Here is a 22,055-nt window from a genome sequence, read left to right on the forward strand (position 1 = left end):
TGCTGGATATCAAGGATTCCATTCAAAGTCCAGAGCTGCAATAATATCTATTCTGTTTGCGCAAAAGTATTGATGTCCTAGTAAGTTGTCCCATTTTGTCATTCACTTAGTCTTTTTTTCTGAGGGGGGTTGTGAGCTATTTTGACATATTTATATGACAAGGTAATGAATGAATTTATATTTAGGACCTACTCTGCTTCCCCTTAAGCCTAATAGGGGAGGGGTAGAGTGAGGAAAGAGAATTCTTTCTATGCAATTTGTGGAAATCTAAATCTGGCCTTCCTACAAATAAAGACCAGTAATCCCAGTCTTAAAATACCTATGTACTGAAACAGCTGAAATTTTACCAGATAGAGACTTCATAGCATGAGACCACATCATAATTACGTAAGAGTGCTCTGGCTATCTGCATATCTAAATACAGGAATGAAAACACGTTCTGACAGACAAACAGAGACAGGAAACTTGCTGGTAGGGTACTGTTGGATAAAGGTAAGTTTTCTTTGCATCATTTCTCTGCTTCTTGAAAAGAACCTAATAAAGCTAATTTTGCCAAGGGTACAGAGACAAGGTCTTTTTGCAAAGGTTCTTCCTTTTTACTGTAAACCATACTCAGACTGGGATGCTTGCCAGTGTTATGCTCCTAAAGTCTTGTTTAGACATACAATCGGGTTTGCCTCGCCTTTTGGAAATATTGAGCATGTGGGCTTTCCAAACTCAATATGGACTTCAGAAGCCCTCAAAATCTTTAAAATTCTCGCCTTCTGCTTAAATTTCTTAAATCTTAAATCTGCTTGAATATCTTAAGGCCTGAGCCTGGAAATGAGACGCATGGAAGGCTCCACCTTGCTCCTAGTCAGAGGAATGCCTCTTTTGAACAAAATCAGGTTCAGTAACCCACATTTGAAAAAGCCCTGGAAGCTTGTGGTGTCAGTGACTCATCCTGAGGGTGAATAGTGCTGGGGCTCATATTGTTTTTCTTTTAGTGATATTTTTACCCTTGTTTTGTTTCCCAGTTCAAGAGCTTTTTTTTGTGAATGAGATAATCTGTTATTTTCAAAACTACAACTAGGTACTTTTTAGACTGTTGAATTGATGCCATTTTTGGTACCCATTATGTCTTTCCTGTTACCCATTCCCAGATCTGAACAGATACTCTCCAACATGTGGTATAGTAATTTTGTCTCTGAAATGTATATAGATCATTACTGACTGCATCACAGAGCAGGTGTCCATGGATGGAGTTGACCATTTTCCATCTGTTTGTTTTATTCCTTGGCTTATTTGTCGCTACTAAATGATAACTGTAGTGACAGAACTCCCCAAGTATGCGTTACTGAAGTTCTATTTCAGCTGGGAAGCAAGATGATAGCCCTTTGGCATGCACACAGCCAAGGGAAGACAAATATGAACAAAGTGGAGCTTTCAGTTCCCATATCTCTGCAAGATAATTTTTTAAAAATAACCTTTTAAGGCTGAGTAATAAGCCTCTGCCAACGCAGGCTCAGCTGCAAAGCCCATGAGGTCAGAGGCAAAGCTAAGGGGAAAGCAGGCAGAAGAGGGGTGGCCAGAAGAGCTCTGGGGGTGATGCCAAACCTGGGGACTGGGCAGGGGGACGGGTAGAGGGTGCATGTGGATGTAGGAGCTACCTCCAAGCTGCCTAGGTCCTCTCTGGCCGATGTGCCATGCTGCGGAGAGCAGGCAGCTCCCTGCCTGCGCTGGGGAAGGGCAGGGGCTGGGAACTGCATGCCAAGTCCAGGGCAAGGCAACACGCACAAGCTCAGACCAGTTAAGTTCAGCTCAGTATGCTTCTTTCTTGGTTACCAGTACTGAGTCAGTTAATAGCATGAACTTAATTTATAAGGCCTATTTTTATTCCATTGCTCAGCTTTTTTAACTATAAATATTCCAGCCTTAAATAAATGCCATCAGAAACTGAAGTGCTGCTATAAAAACATGGTGTTATTAGGGACACATCCTGATCCCTTGCCCCTAAAGCATTTGGTGCTCCCAGAGTTAAGAAGCAAGTTACCAAAACACGTATCAGATTTAAAGAGTAAGCTTTCAATCAGTGCATCACTGAAATGATGGGGCTACAGGTTACAACAAGTCTGGGCAGGCCAGCGGTCTGGCTGGCACAGCGCTCCAGCAGCCCTGGGTCTGCTCCGCACTGGGGCCGGGAGATCAAAGCACACAGGGGTGGAACCAGCCTGCTCGTATTTTTAGGGTCTTGACTCAACGCAGGCTGGAAGGGTGAGGGCTGGGAGGTTTCCCCTGGCAGCTGTGGGCTGCTCCCCTCGGGCAGGGGCTGCTCTCCCCAGTCAGGGGCTGATCTCCCAGAGCTGTGGCTCCAGCTTCTTTGGAGCCAGGAGCAAAGACCTGAGAGGGGTGAGAACTCTCCTGCATCCCGGGACACCTCTGGTGCCCAGGTGATGGTGCTGGTGTTGGTGTTGCAGAGTGGTGGGAGCTGTTGGCCTCCGACACCCATCTACAACTCCCTGGTGTATTTCTGCTTCGTGAGGTGTGTTTTTAAGAAATCTTACGTTTTTAGAAAGTGCAGCATGAAGGTTGAGCTCTGCAGCAACCTTCTTTGTGACCTTCTTCTACTCTACTATGTGTATGAAAACTGATGGGGTGGGTGCATGGGGTGACAGGAGGGTTTTGGACCTGGGGACAGTGCCAAGAGCAGCCATCTCACAATGGTGGCCAGCGTGCCTCTGCCAGGGGAGCTGGGACACAAAGGAGCCGTGTGCCCTGGCACACCAAGCATTGGAAACAAACAGCACCAGGGAAAATTCTCTGGGAAAGGTGTTTGCACAACACACCTAGAAGCCTTTCAGGCACTTTTTGAGGTGGGGACAGGAAGGTATTGGGGAAAAAACTGTGGGTTGGTAATATATTTCCAACTATTTTTAAAGTAAACAAATTCCTTTTGAAGTTGTGGGCTTGTTGCACAAATTGTGCATTTGACAGAGTAAGTGGTGGGATGTTATGGTGATTACTAATGTCCCTTGAATATTTGGTTAACCACTATGTATAATCCCATATGCAGTAGCCTTTCCAGGGAGAATTTAGATCTACCCTATGGGCAGGATTAACTGTTACTCTCTTGTTTCAGCAACTTTTCAATTATTTGATTCCAGTGCAAGGAGTTTTCCATCTTGGGGGAAGAAAGAAAAAAAAAAGTCCTTTTGACATCTGACTTTTAAAGACAAGTTCCATCCTGTACCTGGCTGTGCTGAGCTGTGAGGTGACAGCCTGGGCACTGGGTGGGAGGGGTGGGGATGTTGTCCCAGCTAGAGACCCTGGCTGTGTTACAGAAATGGGTTTGACTTCTTTCCTCCCTGGACCCAGACACAGAAAATGCATTAGTGCAATGCTGAACTCTGCGTTTCAGGTCAGATTCTTGTAGAGATATTCACGCTTGAGAAGGTACCCAACCCTAATCCGCTTCTGCTGACATCCAAAACATACCCACCCTCTCCCTGCAGTTTTCCTTCCGCCTGTTACTTTATCCCCACCTTCCTTCTCATTTCGTCCCAGGAAAGTCCCCCTTGGCTCACACCCTGGACCTGCCCATGCAGGGATTTGTTAGTGGCAGAAGGGTGATCCCTAAGCTCTGGTTTTCTCTGTGGGGAATGGCACATCCTTGGGCTATCATCCTGGCTTTGCAAGTGAAAAAAATTGCTTGAAGATACAAGCATGTGCACTTAGGTGATGCCCTAAACCAGAGTTTTTCTTTGGTGTGTTAAAGTACAGACACACCTGTGTCTTCAGAGGAGTTCCTAGTCTGGGTGAGATTGCCTAGATTTGGTCTCTAAATGGTATCAGCACCTCTCTGCTTGTCTTTCCAGAATGCTTTTATATATTTTCCTTGTATCCAGTTGTTGTTATCCATTTTCAGCTCTTTTTCTTTTTTTTTCTGGTCGGAATGCCTGTTTTGTTCTTCATCACTGAGGCAATACAAACCTCACAGTACTCTAGCTAGAGCTAGATGGTTTGCCTTGTGTGAACGCTGCACACTCTCCCCACATCGCCTCCCTCACTTTCCCGCTGCTGGTAATTCTTCCCCCATTTTCCATCTTTATGACAGTTTGTCTTGTAAATGCACTCAGACATCACTGGCACAGCTCCTCACTGCTGCTCTGTTACCAGAGGAGAAAACAGGCTCTGCAAATGCTATCTTCGATACCTTCTGTTTTTCAAGACATTACCTTTAATAAAACAACACATTACAGCCGCTTACCAACAGAAATCCTTATAAGCAAGTTAAAATGAGATCTTAGCTCACTGGAGTATGATTTGAAGCTTAGGCAAATCCCAGCCATAAGCTTTTGTACTCTTCTGTATAAAACAAGTCTGGGTCAAGTTTCCAAAAATAACTTTAAATACAAATTAAATACATATTTCACAGGGATAGGTCTTTTTATAAATTGCAGAGGTTAGAAGAGCAAATTTTAACAAGCTCTCAAATGTAGAAACCTCGACAATAGCTTTGGGGAATTTTCAGATGTACTAACAGTGTAGCAGTATGGTGTGAGGCATTTCAGTATTTAGATATCTGCAATGGAAATGCAGTAGCACAAATGTTTTTAAGTATGTATAGCTTCTTGTTTCATTTTCCTTCTTCACATGCTCACTTGAAGGTCTCCAGCTTTGGCTTTTTCGCTTGGTCCAAGAGGCAGTCAGCTGAAATGACATGTACTGCTAATCACACGCTCTGTAGAATTAGCTGGGCATAGGAATAGTGTCATTCCTAATCAGCGCAAGTAAACATTTATCAAGTACTAGAAACAAATATTGCCAAATCCATTTGTTTTCATACCATTTGGAAATAGAAATGGGTTTTTCCTTTGGTAAATTGGCAATACCCAGAAATTTACTAGGTGCTTTAAGGGAAATTCTCTTATTGGAAATGGCACAAGTGTCCTGGCCAGAGAGCTTAATAATCCAAATTTAAACAAGAACAAGAGCAGAGTGTTTCTGGCTGAAGAGGGGATGGAGAGCAGGGACCAGAGCTGCAGACAGAAGTTTTGGGGTCTGGTTACTGGTCCTGGATAGGGGTTGTGGTGGCCACCATCTGAGCAGGACAGCTGTGGGAAGTGTTTTGTTCCTCTTCTGCCTTCCCTTGTGTGTGGGGACCCGTTCCCCAGCCAGCTCCTTTGGCAATCCTGCCTGTGAGCACCCGGGAGAAGGGTTAAGTTATATCGCAATGTGACATAAGTTCTTGAGAAGCTAATGCAAATAAGCAGACATTACTTTGTTTGCATCGTGAGCAGGCTGGCAAGAGAGAGTTTGAGGAGGGATTTAAAAGAAAAAACGTGGTAAACTGAGCAGATTTAACAAAACATTTCCTTATGGAGCAATGGTGCAGGAGAAGACAAGATCATTCTTGGTGAGCCTGAAAGGAGTACCAGGAGTGTGTATGTGTGAGGTAGTGTCAGAATCTGATGAGACCAGGGCTGGATTTTCAAAAGAGGAGCAAGAAGTAGATGTGCAGATAGTAAAAACATTTATACTGAGGCCAGAGAGACACAGGGCAGATCCCACCAGCTTTGGGCGTGCTCTGAGAAACCCAAACCTGATGAAGGAGCTCGAGGAGCCCTGCTTTTGAGGGATCTCAGTGCTGGGTGACTTCAAAAGCAACATTATAAGCCAGCCGGGTGGGATGACCAAGTGCCAGGGTGGCAGAAGGGACGCTGCGCTGTGGTCATGAGCAGGTCAGCCTGGACTTCTCACTAGAGTTGTGAAGAAAGAAATGTTGGAGCCTAGACACGTTTTGGGAGGGCAGGAGGGATAAGGAATTGAAAGAGCTGAAAGTTATCTGACTCGGAGTGCTTGAGTAGAAGGAGAGGTGGTGGGACCGCTGACATGAGTGCGGTGGCTGCGCTTGCTCCTGCCACCTCGTTGGGGAATGCTCCAGGACACAGACATCTCTGTGTCAATTGGCACTGAGCTGTGTCCTTGCTGGCTCTGGCTGGAGAGGGGCAAGGCCATGGGGGACGTGGCAGCTGGCTGGGCTGCCCCAGGGGTGGCTACTGCTGTGGCCAGTGCTCGGTGCCAGGGGCTGGGGACAGCTGCTTCCCACTGCTGCTCATGTGAGCTTTCTGCAATAGTGGACTTTGGTTTCTGTATGTCATCTTAAAACCTTCCATCAGCTTCAAAAGTGGTCATAAATTTTAAAATATGTTATGGCTCTCATACAGAAGCAACCCCATGCTGTTCTTTCCGTGTATTTCTGACTTGTTTTCATAAAAATAACAAGTTTACAGTGAGTGCTGGAGTTCAGGCACATGTCTAAGGGAAGCAGTCTCCTATGAAATGATGCGCACAGCTGCGAAGGTGCTGCATCCTTTGGAACAGACATCCCCTCCGTTCAGTAGGAGACAATCCCATGCGCACTCAGACACCATGCTCACAGCTCTTTGTCAGAGTATGCTGCGTGCTCAAAAGTTATGAAACAGAAAATAATGCAATGATTTCTAAGCAGCTTTTGATTCTGGGTTGGGTGAAGTAAGCTCATTTACATTTAAATACCCTTAAGACCCTGAAAGAGTTTGAATTTTTCATTATGTTTGGAAAATAGCTTTTGCGTTTTATCCTGTGTCTCAGATGTTATTTTCTTATTTACAACCAGCCCTTGTGGTTTCACTGCAAAGTTTCTCATTCATGAGCTGATCCTTTCTATGTTTCTTTTTCTTTCCTGAGCTGGCCTCCTGTTTCAGAAGTCTACATATTCATACATTCAGCTGTGCCAGGCATTTCTGCAAACTCTTTCACTGAGCTATGGTATGTGAAAAACATTGCAGATTTTCCTAGACCTTTCCAAGACCACATTATTTCCATCACTTTTCCTGTTCTGGTACAGCTTGTTGTGGACTGCAGAGTAGCAGCTTATGGGTGGAGTGTTTATCACGGCAGGTCATTTGTGATACCTTACTTAAAACCAATGTTTGGGTTTGCAAGGATGATTCTATGCTAACAGGTTTTTATTATGAAAAGCATAGCTGACCTTTAAAGTCCAAAGGCCGTATTTATGAATGACTCAGCTCCTTCTCAGTGTGGCTGAAGTTTACAGTGCGCAAACAAAAGGCGAAGCACGCTGCTCCCCTGTAACTTTTTGAGAAAGCAGTATTTGCCTCTGGCATTCACCAAGGGAGCTTTCCCTTTGTGTGCAAGAGGAAAATGGGGCAGGCAACAATAAAAGGCATTGTTGGGCACAGCATGCAAAGAATGATGATCCAAGAACTGAAATAATAGAAATGTGTCGGGAGGGAATTTAGTTCAGAAATATGTCAGGATAGCTTCAAGCTTACTCAAGTTTTGATGCAAGCTTCTCATTCTTCTTAAATTCTTTCCAGGCCAAAATGGATTAAATAGTTGCTAATCTTCAATCATCCAGCATTTCCCGGGATCAGTGTTCCAGGATGGCCTTGCTGTTCCAGCCGCGGGTTCTTTAATGACAGTAAACACTGGGGAACCACAGAGTATGTACTTTTGTGCTGTGATTAGGATCTGTCTCCTCAAATTCCAGCATTAAGGTCTCCACAGGAGGGGACTTCTTACTTTGCATCCTGGAGAGTATCTGTCACAATAGTCAACAAGTACGACGAAGTATTGCACCCGACAGGTACATAAACTATCTGTTTTATGGAGCTGGTCTTCAGACCAGAATATGTTCTGACAGCTGTGCTTACAAATCATTGCAAATAAGAGAAGAAAACTAGTCTTGCTGTGACATACCTAGACAAATACTGCCAGCCCTGGACTTGGGGGGAAAAAAAGAAAAGAAGTTATTTTTTTATTCTCTTGCTAGTCTTATTTGTTTGTTGTCTAATTGAACTGAAAACAAACCAAAAATAATAATCATAAAACATTCCAACGTAGATATTATTCATCTTTTTCCTAAAACTAATTTTCAAAAGATAAAATCTCTTTAAAAGTTCAGATCGTGTCTTTTTCCCTTCTTCCTCGTCCCTACTGAAAACTCCCAGGAGCTAATGCCAGACCAGAATTTGCAGTAGTAGCTAAATGTAAAAACTATGTCATTTATGTCCCGTGGCCCTATCAAATATAATTACAAGCCATGTTCACAGCACTGCAAATTACACAGCATTTCACCAGCGTGGGAGACAGCACGTTGCCTATTGTGATAGATGATCCCACACCTAGAACTGACTGGCAGTTTTTATAAAATAGCAAGGCATCACTTTTGTGCCTGGCTGATGAAGGACAGATGGTCTTTTTCTCCTTCAAGGAGAATTCCCATCAGGCTTTATTTGCAATAGTTTACGTGCATCTGAATTATTTGTATTAAAAGATAATTAATATGGCATTTATTGGCGAACTATAATGCACTCAAATGATGTGAAATTTTTAACTATTTATTGCATCAACAGTAGTACCAACTGTTCAATATTTTTCGTTTCTCTGATAATGGAGGTGATTTTCATTAGCTCTAAGGCTTCCTTATGCTTCTCTGACAGTGTAAATTCATTTATACTTTCCTTTAAGGCCTCTCTGTCCTTCCAGAGTAGTGCAGTAGAGACTGAGATAAATGAGAATTGAAGTGCTGTTAAAGGGACCAAAAAAAGCATAAAACAAATTAATACTTTTTAATGTTCATAATTCTCTTTTTAACTTTCCAACTCCTTAGAAGTTCACATGTAAATTGGAAGGCTATGGATGGCTCGAGGGAAATGACGGATTACCTCATACTCTTTCTTTTCTCCCTTGATGTATCCAATTATTTGTTCTTTGGTGAATATAGTTGAACGCTGTTCAGCTAAATCTCATGGCTTAATTAAGATAATCTAACCGTTTTGTGCAAACAGAAGGTGATTTATACAGCACGATGTCTTGGGCATTGTGGTCTTGAGCTGTGGGGCTAAGTGGGATGCTATTTTACCTTTGTCTTTTAAGACTCCTTGCTCTTGGATCCATGGGTGCTTAATGGGTTTTCCTACTTTAATTCATAATAAAGTGATAGTCATGATGATAAAATAAGAGGTCTGAGCTTTTAGTGGCTTTTTTCTTCAGTAAGCTTTGCACAGCTTCACTAATTGCATTACATTCAGATTTGAATTATTGAAGGCTTCTGAAAAAAACACATATTTTGCTTGAGGACAATTAGGAGTTCCTGGAAACTGTTTGCACTGCTCACACTCAGCTGTCCATTAGTTACTTTTATTTATTCAGCACCAAATATGTATCAGGAAAATTAAAGAGATTATAAAGTTCCATGATAAAGTTTTGCTATATTGTTCCCTACAAGGAAAGTAAAATTTGCTCTTTCTTCTGAGAATCCAGACCTGTCTCAGTTTGCAAAGGATGGATGAGCACTGCAAAGCTAAAACATGCAAAAGATAAGGCTTCATTTCCAGGAGAATCAGACAAGTCCATGGGTGCCAAGGTAAAACTGCTCTCCACTGTGTTGCAGGCTCTGGGTGTGTACCGGGCGATGATTAGCCAGCTGGTACCTGCCATCAAAGGAGCAGGCAGGGGGGCAATTCTTAATGGAAAATGCCCTAGGCAGGGGAGGGTGGGTTGCAAAACTAAATGGGAGGTGAAAAACATTGAAAAAAGGAGTGGAAGAGGCAAAACACTGCCTGGAAGGGTCTTAATAGAATCACTGTATGGCCCAGGGGTGGGTGGGCACCATGGAGCATCCATTGGCTTTGGGGGGATCACTCACCAGTGGAACCAGGTGCGAGGTAGGATTTTTTTAATTATTATTTTTATTTTTTTAAAAAAAGAAATGTCAGTGCTGGCAACAGCAGCAGGCTTGACGGTAATGAGCTAAATGAATGTGGCGCAAGGGATGTTTCAGGTAGAAGGAGAAATGTGGGATTTCTTGTGTGTAATTAGGACACTTGGCAGCTGGGGAAGTTTTAATTGCCATCCAAAGCTCCTGATCTTGCCAAAGAATGAAGAGAGTGAAGAGAGCTATTGATTTCCATCTGGGCAAACAATTCACTTCTTAGTGCTCATCAGCCTGATGTGTATCTTCATTCCCTGTCACTGCTGCGTGCAAGCTAAAGCTGCTTTCATCGGCAGATTTCAGGTTGAACGTGTGGCTGGAAGCGCAAGGCGTTACTGGTATAAACTGCCTTACCACACGGTCAGTGCACAATGTGCTGTTAGTTTTGGAAAATCTCCACATCTCTAGGTCCTTATATAAAGCATCTCTTTGCTGCAGTGTCCAGTTGCCTCCCCAAAATAAAATGGGCACAGAAGGAGCCTTCTTCTCTCTGCTCAACAGGAGCAAGGCAATGTTTATTTTATATGATGCATGTTTGTTTATAAATGTGGTGTTGCTGAGCAGAAGACTAGATCAAAGAAGTGGATTTTACATTTCACTTTGAAGACACAGATGTCCACAGTCAACATGATCTCTTTTGGGGGTGGCTTCCAAATTCCATGGGCTAAATGCCACATTTTTGCCCTGTCGTTGACAGTTTCATTGTTCCAGGGGCACATAACTGGTGCAGGTCATGGTCTTGAAACAGAGACACAATGAGAAAGCTAATATGATGACACAAAGTGTGGCAATTAAATTAGGGGAAAAAATAAAGTGGTATTGTGGGAGAAAAGGTTGAGAAGAAAGAAAGAGGAGTTAGAATTACCTTTGCACAGTTATAAAAAAATCCAGATTTGCTGCAATTTACAATATGCAAATAGCATCATTAGACACAAATAGATTTTTGTACAACCAATCAATCTAACATTGTGCATGTAATGAAGATCGGTGGGCCGCTGTAGGTAGACATGTGTATGGTTTTCTGAAATAAAAAAAATAAGATTAGAATAATTAATTCCTTTCTGTTTAGGAATGGATAATTAGTCAAATGGTAATATTCAGCAGATTACAATTTATTAATGTAGGAAATTCTATCATATAGTGCCCCAGGGGTGTTGGACACTATACAGTAAAAACAATCGATAGTCAACGATCAATAATAAAAATTATTAGATGTGCCCAGGTCTGGCAAAATTATTTGTACACCAAATGAGAAGGAACACAAAAGCATACAGGGCTGGTTTTCCTTTTGCTCATGTTTTGGTCTGGAGTGACTTTACTAGAAAGAAACTACTCTGACAGCAATGATACGGTGGAATCGGCCTCCAGGTATCTATATATTGAGTAAGTGTGGTGAAATTAAGTGATGAGTTATAAATTAAAATCAAAGTATTACTTGACTAATGTCTAGAAAGTTACCACCTAAATGTAATATGGTCTAATAAGCTTTATATTTTAAGGTGGATTTTTCTGACTTATCAGGAAAGAAATGCCTAACATGGATTAATATGGTCATTGACTAGACATGTCTCAATTTTTTTGTTTGTCTTTCTTTAAGAAAAATTTAATTTAATGCATTAAGAAAAAAAAAATCATTCCAAATTCAAACAGGTCCTCTTGAAAACAGGGATTCATTTCCCATTGACTTTAATAACTAATCCCATTAAAATACCCTGTAGTGGAAAGCAAACCTTATATGTGGACAAGATAGTAGAGATTCATACTTGTCAAATTTAAAATAGGAAAATGATACATTTTCTGTTGGTTGCTTAGATTGTGAATTCCATCTTGTGCTAGTAGAGTATTTTTAAATCATTATGTCACTGCTGCATTACTTTTGTGTGTGTGCATATACATCTCCCTTTCTAATCAAATGACAATATGCAGAAAAAGTCTTCTGATACCTCAGACAACTGTTAAAATACAGCAGTTATTGATATGTCCCCTTTGTTACTCAGTGTTGGATTATAGTCTCATCCTATACGCAGAGCAATTCTACTGTTTGCAACTAAATACTTCACACATGACACTGTCTTGTCATCTTCACTGTTTCTGGAGAAATTTTGAGAAATGACTCATGGTGGTGTGTGCCCTACTTAGGACACTTCAGATGTTGCTTTTTCCAAGGTGCTTCCTCAAGCTTTTGACTTTCAGGTCTTGAAAGAAGAGTACCCATAAGTGGAAGTGCCTGAAACCATTAGTTATCTCTAAAAGTATGTCTTTCTCTTGTGAAAAATAAATAGAAGAATGCTTTTCCCTCTGCTATTAAAAAAGTTCATTTGAATTGCTTGTAACTGGAAGGAATAAATGAGCAGAAACTATACTTCAGATCTAGTATCCTGTAAAACCATGGCCATAATAACTAAATATTTATATTTTATCCAGATGCACAATAAGATTTCTTCCATCCCCACTTACTGTGCTCATTACCATATGGCATTTCTTCTCTGATCTCAAATGGAATAAGAATATGAGCATTTTGAGGCACTAGTCTAAATGTATTTATAGCAGTAAGGAGTAGAACTGCCAAAATGCATGAAATATACTTTTCTGTTATGCTTTCAGAGAAACCAATATGAGAGTTATCTGCTTTCAGTGCTGATTTTGTCTGTGCAGTTATATTGCGAAAGGCATAACTGGTCCTCTTCACTTGATTTCACAATCGCATTTCAAACAGAACTGAATTTATGTGGTCAGCAAAGCTATTGGCAAGCATATTCACTATGTGAACAGACTTCTCCTAGCAGTTTATTAATACAACATTCATTCCTTTCCAATAATGTGGCCGGCAGTGTTTGTATGTTTATCTAAAATGAAAGTGGTTGGATTTCCACAAAATATTAACTTGCTATCAAATGTAGAAGGGTAGAAATTTTGAAATATCAACAGATCAGACAGAAGTGTGAGCATCAGTGCAGGATATCTACAGCACGCAGCAAATACTCATTCACAAGCACCACAAGTCCTCAGGATTTTTTGGAAAAAAGGAAATGTAACAATCAATTTCAAAACAACACAAGAAAAGGTGAATAAGATCTTTTATTGGTGTAACTAGGCATAGTTCCCTGGAATTGAATGCAGACGTGTGATTTCCATGGAACTAAATGGGATTAGCTGATTTTGGGTAGAAATTGCGCTAATCAAGAGAAATGATAGGAGGGTTTGTATTACTATAGAAATTGGTTTTTGCTTTTAACAACAGTAATACAGTTTGATCTACCTTTTGCTCTTCATGTTTGGAATACGCTGAGGTGCAAATCTTTGTTTTGAGTTGTGCTGATCTGTGGGAGAATTCAGATGGACGCTGTGAAACATGAGCACTGGGCTAACGGCACCTTCATGAAGGTCAACAAGGAGAGCTGAAGGGATTTGCAAATGGGTGGATCTGGACAAAACAGGAACCAGCCAACCAGGAACACTGCTGAAAAGGAGCTGAGGGTTACCATGGGCTCCAGGGTCACAATCTGCAACTATGCACACAGTATACTGGGCTGCACTAGAAGGATCATAGCAAACTGGGAAAAATTATTATTCCACTCTATTTGATACTGGTGAGGCCGTGTCTGGAATACTGTGCCCAGTCTAGGGCTCCCCAGTCAATAGAGAGATTGGGAAGCTGGAGAGTGCCCTGCAGAGGGTTACCAAGGCAATTAGGGGTCTGAAGCATGTGGCATGGAAGGAGAGATTTAGGGAGCTAGGCTTGTTTGGTTTGGAGAAGCTTTGAAGGAACTAATAGCAACCTATGGGTGCTTGAAAGGCAGTTACAAACATGATGGAGACAAATTCTTCTCAATAGATGCAGAGAATAAATCAGGGAGAAGCTGTGCCTGCGAGGCTCGAACTGGACATTCCGAAAAGCTTTTGCGCTACAAGGGTTCATGATCCTAACACCAAATACACAGAGATAGGCTCTGATCTTACTGACATTTGGAAAACAGACTTGGAAGTCCCATAGATGCTTCAGCTCAGCATGCCCTGAGGAACAAAGGTGGTATCAAGGGTGCCTCATCTCCTGCTGAAGGCAGTTCCCTTTGGGCTGTCTCCGGTCCCCATCATGTGTGGTGGCACTACTTGCCAGGGAAGTTCTGGGGAGCAGGTGTTCTGTCCCTTTCTGAACTGCACCTTAACTGCTTCCTTTCTCCATTTTTTTTTTCAGCTGATGAGCTGGAGGCATCCAGAAATCTCTTGGTGAAGTGATAAGGAACAGCACATGTTCAAATGGAACGAGCTGATCACCCGTTGCCTCCTCAAGCCTTCCAGCCAGTTTCACTCCCTCTGTGCTACCTGCTTCCTATGGAAGCACCTACACTTTTTTCCTCTATGGAGGGGAAAACAGCTATCAAACATTTCTCTTTGAAGAAGAAAAAGTAATTTCACATCTGTTCTGTGGTGAATTATAGCAAGAGTTATTGCTACCATCCCGGACACATTAATACTGAAGATAATCTCTGTATCTTTCCATGTTCTATGACTTCTTAACTCTGACACCTAGAACAGCATATTAATAAACTCAGTAAAAAAGTCTATGGGAAATCTTTCACTTCATTAGCTTGATTTTTGATGTATTTATCTGTTTGTCTCTAGCACCAATCTTAGTGCCAAGGAAACCACCAAAGAATTGCTTGCCCTTTGCAGGTATACAAGGGAAACCACGAAGTTGTTGACTTGTGTGCATACATATATGTATATATCTCTCGCTCACCATGTTCTGTTTCTTGTGGATACAAAAGCTGATTCCACTGTAATAAATTTCATGAAAATATACAGTTTCATAGTTGCATTTGCAAGTTATTGATCAAGTCAACACCAAATACGCACCAAGCATTTACAAATCAAGGCAAAAGATGCCTAAGTGATAAGAAAAGCTGGGAATTCATTCTCAGGCAACTGGCTCCTTGGAAGGAATGGGAAATGCAAACTAAGAAATGCAAGAAGTGCGACAGCCAAATGTCATTGCATCTCACTGCTGAGCCTGCAAGGGCTTTTCAGGCCAGGCAAGGGAAGGACAGGCTGCTACACCTGCGGGGTGCTGCCAGCTGGTCAGCTGGCTCTGTAGAAAAGGGAAATGGAGACTTAGGATAAATATTAAAAAACAACTCAAGTTACACTGTGAAGGACTTGACTCCTTTAGAAATGTTAGCCTGCAATTAGCATTTTTAAGCTTTTGCTTTTTTAGGGAATAAAGGTATAGTTTTGGTGGAAGACTTGAAGGTAAAGAAAACAAAAAAAAAAGAACAGCATGAACATTTTTCCTGTTGCATAAGTGCAGCCCAGTTTAGCAGCCATGATTTACCGAAGGGTTTATCCTTCACTTCCCTCAGGCAGCCTTTTTGTCCTGCCCAGGGGGGCACCAGCAGCACCTTACAGCTTCTGGTTTGGATTCGTGAGACCCATTGAACAATAACTGTGTAAGTGCAAATGGCATGAGCCACCCTCCACTTCTACTGCTGAAGCTGATGCTTTCTCGTCAAGCTGATAAAACAGCATATTTTATTTAAAATGCTGTCTGATAGCAGGAGAAGTCTTATTGTCCAATTTTCCCAAGCAGCCACAACAAGAACAATTTACAAAGCACTTATCCTAGCCCTGTCTCCCATTTCTTTCCTGGCTGGTGTGGTATTTCTGCTTTATTTCTGGGAAGTATATCCATCAGGGAAACAAATTGTGTCTTTCTATTATTTTTTGTAAGAGATGTCAGCTATTGTAATTCAGTATAAATTTCCAGAGTACTATTCTCATTTTTTAGTCATGGGCATCTGAACAAGGGACTTTTCCCCTGCAAAGAACGAAGGGCAGAAGTGGAGGTAAGGCATGGTGAAGGTGAGAAGGTAGGAACACAGGAGGTAAATAGTCAGAGTCCTGCAGCTCTCTCCCCAATTATCTGTTTGCTCAGCCGAGTGAATCCAAAGGTTGATCCTGGTTGCACTAGTGCAAACTATTATAACAAAACCTGTGGGAAGACTATAAATGTGAGGAATGCTCTGTGCCTCTGCATGTTGTCCAGGCTCCTTGGCGCTGTGTGTCATGGCAACAATGCTGCTGAAGCTGACTGTTAAAGAATCACCCTTTGACAGCTTTGTCTCCCAACAAATGCGTAGCTGTCAGCTCATGGGAATTCCTCCTTCTCCGGAGGATGTAAAATGCCAACTGAGAAAATGCCCACTTCATTATCCTTTAGCAGACAAAACGAATACTATGTTTCCCCTGAACCAGCTATATATAGAATTAATCTGACCCTGGTAAGGATCTGTGAGATAGCTTGGGTTCAACTCAGGCCAGGGAAAATGCTGCTCCCCAAAGGGGTTTCTCTACAGGCTGGCAGATGCACTGCTGATTTACACCATCCAGAAGAGGTTGGTCTCCTCTTCCAGGAGTGATCTGTTACATACAGAATAGATAGTGAGCTAAATCTCTTCAGCATTTGAAAAATGCAAAAACACTCAGGAGCTTGTCTGTGCACTGGGGTGAAGTCAAGTGAAGTGACTTCTTGCCTGCTGTCATTAGCTCCTCTAAATGAGGAGCCCAGACTCTTAATTATTTAGTAAAAATACTGCTTTGCTGAATCACTGTGTTTTTTTGTATTACAGTCCTAGAGCAGACATTGAAAACTTCCGTGAACTATCTGGGTGAAATTATCTTTGAGTTGCTTTTCGTACATTTGACATTTTTCTCTTCTGTGACTGTGAGTAAGATCTGATCCTGTTCTTTTACTAAGAGAATGACCCATTGATCATAATGGGAGTTTTTCCTGTGGAGCAGTGTTTGTTTCTGTTAATAATGGTGTTTGGCTGTGCAGTAGTTGCATAGTTTTCTATTGCGATGAAGAAATCATTCAAATTTGTATTCCTTTTAAAAAGTGAAATTTGGCGTCTCTCCATCTTTCCGGTGCAGCTTCCCATCACCACAGCGGGATGCACTGGTGACCAAATGCCTCAGTTGCCATCTCATCCTGGTTTTTCACTGTCTCAAGTTTCAAGTAGCATTTCATTAATAATGTGAGAGAAGCCCATGAGGCTTTAGAGCCAGCGGTGTTGTTCCAGCATCTGCAAGCTATGGGGAATGTGTTCAAACTTTGCAGCTGTCTAGCACGCTGGAGCAATCAGCTCCTGTGGTATGCGTTTGTGTTCAGCAGAGAGCCAAATTTCCTTTGTCGTGGTCACACAAACTGTTCAGCAACAGTGACCAGCCGTGACCTTCAGCCAACTCGGTGCTGCCCGTAAAGGTTGCGCATTTGTTATCGGGGACATCAGGCTCATCATTATATAGATCTTTTCATTAAAATTATCAATCATTTTCAGTGTAAAACTGGTAATAGAATAATCAGACTGGAAAGGACGTCTTCCCATCCATCTTTCTTCCCCAGCTCTGGTTTTCTGTTCCTGATGGATATTTCTTTACTTCTTCCGAAAAACACATGTTATGGAGGCTCCACATTCTTCCCAGGCAATCTTTTCCCCTGCTTCTTATTGCTAGAAAGTTTTATGTACTTCTCCTTGCAATAATTTAAGTCTGTTTCTTCCCTTCTGCCTTGTGGAAATGATTCCCTTCATCTTTGTGGCAGCTTTTTACATGTCTGTAGACTGTTCTCAAGTTATGGTTCAAAAAAAGCCCAGACTTATTGATATGCTTTTGGTGATTTTGTCAAATGGATGACATGTCACTCTGTGTATTGATGACTTTTCTGTCGTAAGTTTTAAACTGTGTCTCCTTTTCCAATATTTATTCCTCTCTCCTGAAAGTGAATGTGCTATTCGCATCTGCTTCCTCAAGTACATTTTGTAAAGCAATTTCCTTCTCACTGTCACTGCCAGCAGATGACTCTGTGTAGTGTCAGTCATGAAACACCTGGATTTGCATCCTTTTCTGTATTTTCTGTGTATTTTCTGTATGAAGCATTTTCTTGTTTCTCAATACAGCTTTCTATGACACTGCTTAAGCCGTCTGCAGTCCATCTTCTGTTGCAAGCATGGTTTTAATTGTTCTGCATGAGTTCCGTAGTGTGACACAGCTTTTTTTCTTTTCTGGGGGGCAGCTTTGCTCTTTTACATTAGTCTCTCCAGCTGGACAAAATGACAGGAAAATACTGGATACAGAGCAAGGTAGACAACAAATACTATGTCACTGACTGTAACTGACCCATTTTGTATTGCTGCATATGATGAATTTTAACATCACTCCCACAAGACTGTGTGAACACATTCTATTATGTGATGTTAATTTGTGAGTAAACTGATATTTCGTTAATCTTATTATAAATATGCACAATTTTGCTCTGGCTGCATGTGTTCCTAGATTGTTAATGATGCTGTTCTGTTCAACATAAATAATAGAACAATCACAATCAGCAAACAGATCTTCATTTGTATTTAAACTGCACTGTTTATAAATGTATGGAAATACAGATGGCTTTTTTTTTTTTTTTTTCTGTAGTTGTTACTTCTGTAGCCCTATCTAAACAGCTAAGGTTTTATATTTCCAAAACACATTGTATTCATAGCATACCACTATCTCATACCACTGCATCTCACAAAAAGATCCTCCTTCCTCCAGCCTGGTCTCCCATCATGCGGGAAGGTATTGAGAAGCTGTCAGAGTGGTACCTGGCCAGCCCCCAGAGAGCAGCCATGACCAGCTGAGGTCAGCCTGGGCCAGTGACAATGCTCCAGGGCAAACCTCACTGTCCTACTGTATCATATGTGTACAAGATGTCTGTGTGGCATGGCCTCATAGCTCATATTCCTGTAATCTCCGTGAGACCTAAAAATCTTCATTGCTTATAATTTCATAAGGTATTTATGGATGACCGAAAAAAATCTGTATTGACTAGAATTTTCCAGTCTGCTGGCTACAAGAACAATTATTTTCAACACCTCTTCAGATAAGAAGCCTAGCAATTTTTTGAATTAGAGAAGGATAGTAACACCTTTTCTTCTGGTTAAAATTCATGCTAACAAAAAGCAAACCAAAGCATGCAAGTGGCCATATCCCAAATCTGTAATAAGTAAAAACAGGCTTTAACAGCTGTGGAAGAATCATGCATTATACCAGATAGAGCATAATACCATTTGTAGTGTTTTCTCAAGAATTTGAGATGTCCTACCTGATAGCAACTCACCTCTCCATCTGTTTTAAGGAGAATAATATTTGCACATGATTCAGTGAATGACAGTTATTCAAATAACTGTGCCTATGAATGTTAAGGCAGCTTTTAGCAGATATTTGGAGAATGTGTGGAAAATAAAGATGGAAATCTAGTCAGCTGCCATTTTGGAAGCATACTTTGATATTTCCTTCATGCTATTCATTAACCATATTCCCAAATGCTGAACGTGCTAATGTCCATGACAGTGTGGCCAAGGCAGCTGCCTGGGTTTTGTCTGAATACTGAAATGGGAGCAGAGAGCTGTGTGCTGGTGGATATCCTTTGTTGCCTGAGGGACACTTCAGAAAGTCTTGCCAGTAAAACAAGGTCAAGTGCCAGGTCCTACACTTGGGTCATAACAACCCCAGGCAGTGCTACAGGGGAAAAGTGGCTGGAAAGCTGCCTGGCAGAAATGCATCTGGGGGTGTTGATTAACAACTGGCTGAACATGAGCCAGCAGTATGTCCAGGTGGCCAAAAAGGCCAACAGCATCCTGGCTCAATCAGGAATAGTGTGTCCAGCAGGACTAGAGAAACAATCACCCTCCTGTACTTGATGCTGGTGAGGCACCACCTCAAATCCCATGCTCAGTTTTGGGCCACTCACTACGAAAAAGACATGAAGGTGCTGGAGAGAGTGCAGAGGAGGGCAGTGAGGCTGGTGAGGGGTGGTTGAGGGAGCTGGGGCTGTTTAGCCTTGAGAAAAGGAGGCTGAGGGGAGACCTTATCGCTGTCTACAGCTACCTGAAAGGAGGTTGTAGCACAAAGGGTGTTGGTCTCTTCTCCCAAGTAGCAAGTGATAGGACAAGAGGAAATGGCCTCAAGTTGTGCCAGGGGAGGTTTAGATTGACTGTTAGGAAAAAATTCTTCATGGAAAAGGTTGTGAAGCACTGGAACAGGCTGCCCAGGGAAGCGATGGAGTCACCATCCCTGGAGGGGTTTAAAAGGTGCATAGACAATGTTCTTAGGGACATGGTTTAGTGCCAGAGTTAGGTTACAGTTGGACTTGATGATCTTGAGGGTCTCTTCCTAACCAAAATGATTCTATGATTCTAAAATAAGAGCTGAAGGAAAATTAATATTCCTCCTTTGCTCTGGTGAGAAGAGACCTCAGAGGTACCTGGGAGGGCAGCAGCAGGAGCCAGGGCAGGTGCTGTGGATGTATCCCATGGAGCAAGGTCTGGCTCAAAGCCTCATTCATCTCCTGCCTGGCAGCCTGCGGTGTGTACCAGGAAGGGCTGGTCCTCCCTGGAATCACCTCCAGTCAGGATAAAACCTGGGGAAAATGAAGAGGAGGGAAGAAAGGGTTTGTTTTAGGGGAAGGTTGGAAAATGCTCATCGTTTCAGTCCCTAAGGCAGAAGTGGAGCAAAATGCTGATGTCCCTTCTACCCCACAGAGGTGGAAACTTTGGCACTGTAAAGGAATGGAAGAAGGTGGACATGCTCTGATGGTGAGTGGCCCTGTAGAAAGCTGTGATGAAGGATTAGGAAGTGGCTGGGTTTATTTCCTTTGGATTTGCATTTGGAGCTGCCTTTGCCATGGGATATTCACAGATAAACCACCCAGCCTCTTGCTCTGCTGCCAGGAAGCAGCAGGCAGCTGCAGAGGGCACACATGCAGCCAGTCCGATGCATCCTTGAGCAGAAAGGGTGAGCACAGCCATCCCCCTGCCCGTGCTGAGCTTGAATGAGTTTAAAAATGCTGGGAGACATAGGTGTTTCAATTATGCTTTGTGTTTATACGTGATTACATGAAACTACTGTGTGAAAGCACACTGCCCCTCAAGCCACGTTGTGGCACCGAAGCCCCAAGGCAAGCAAAGGCAGCCCCGACGCCCTGTCCAGCTGCAAACCCTGGGGCAAGCGTCCGGGCCTCCCAACAAGAGCATCGCTGCCCCACCGCCCCTCCGCGGCCGGGCTGCCGTGCCCGAGGCGATGGGCTCCGCCCTCGGGCCGGGCGGGTGGTGCCGCCGCTCCCGCCCGCCGCACAGGTAAGCGGCGCCCTGCGGGGGGCGGCCAATAGCGTGGCCCGGCCGCCGCCGCCAGCCAATAGGAACGCGCTTGGCGGCGGCCCCATGGAAATGTGCCTGGTGGGGAGCCAATGGGGCGCGGCCGGGCCGCGGGCGGCGCTTTATCAGCTGCCAGGGCCGGCGGCGGTCGCGGCTGCCTGTCCCTCCCTCTTTCCTCCGGACCCGCTGTTCCCGCCGCGCAGCATGGCCGGGCTGGGCGGCGGCCCCGCCGCCTTCGGGCGCTGCACGCACGCCGTGGTGCGGGCGCTGCCCGAGTCGCTGTGCCGTCAGGCGCTGCGCAGCGCGGCGGGCCCCGAGGTGGACTTCGCCCGCGCCGAGCGGGAGCACCAGCTGTACGTGGGCGTGCTGCGGGGCAAGCTGGGGCTGCAGGTGCTGGAGCTGCCGGCCGATGAGAGCCTCCCCGACTGCGTCTTCGTGGAGGACGCGGCCGTGGTCTGCGAGGAGACGGCGCTCCTCACCCGCCCGGGCGCGCCCAGCCGCAGGAAGGAGGTGCGGTATAGTACGGTGCGGTAGGGCCCGGGCCGGGGGGAGCGGTGCCAGCACCGTGCAGGTGGGCTGAGGCGGCCGCGCTGTCGGGCGTGTCCCTGGGCCCGCCCCGGACCCGCGGCGGGAGTGGTGGGGGGGGCGGCGGTGCAGCGGCGGCAGCAGGGATCGCTGGCGGAGCAGCAGCTATCCTCGGGGGGATCGGCGCGGCGGGTCCGGGAGCGGCTCTTGCCCGGCGCCGCGGAGCCCGCCCGCGCTGGGGGTTGGTCGGAGAGCGGCGTCCTCTGGCCCCTGAAAACAAGTGGAGGGTGTGAACTATGAGTCATCTTTTCTGGGGCGTGCGGGATCCTGCTCTGTGCCCCCTTGCCCGTCTTGGTCCTGCGGGATGGATCACCAGTCGGTTGTGCAGGTTTGCATCCATGCTGCTCAGTCCAAACCCTGTTTTCATTACATGTTCAACTTAAGCTCTGTTGCTGGCAGCGTATTACTGATACCTATGGTAACAGTACCAGCTGGCCTGTGCATGAAAGCTGGTGTTTGCTTTGGTGTAGTCAGCATTGGCCTGAATGCCCTTGAACCTGATGTTGCCTTCCCTGAACAGG

General features: G+C 43.9%; 1 protein-coding gene across 2 annotated transcripts in view; it reads left to right on the plus strand.

Annotated features, from left to right (window-relative positions):
• The window catches only part of DDAH1 (dimethylarginine dimethylaminohydrolase 1), a 97,727-nt gene that overhangs the window by 17,341 nt on the left and 58,331 nt on the right, over positions 1 to 22,055 (plus strand). Inside the window, exon 1 of one of the 2 annotated variants that reach the window (XM_065841889.2) lies at positions 21,102 to 21,459. The exons of the other annotated variant lie outside the window; for it this stretch is intronic. Within the exon in view, the coding sequence (XP_065697961.1) occupies positions 21,154 to 21,459 (306 nt within the window). The 5' untranslated portion in view covers positions 21,102 to 21,153. Of the gene's footprint in view, positions 1 to 21,101; positions 21,460 to 22,055 lie in introns of those variants that run through there. 2 annotated transcript variants of the gene reach the window in all.

The sequence above is a fragment of the Patagioenas fasciata genome, chromosome 6 (genome assembly GCF_037038585.1).
Source record: "Patagioenas fasciata isolate bPatFas1 chromosome 6, bPatFas1.hap1, whole genome shotgun sequence".
Taxonomy (NCBI): domain Eukaryota; kingdom Metazoa; phylum Chordata; class Aves; order Columbiformes; family Columbidae; genus Patagioenas; species Patagioenas fasciata.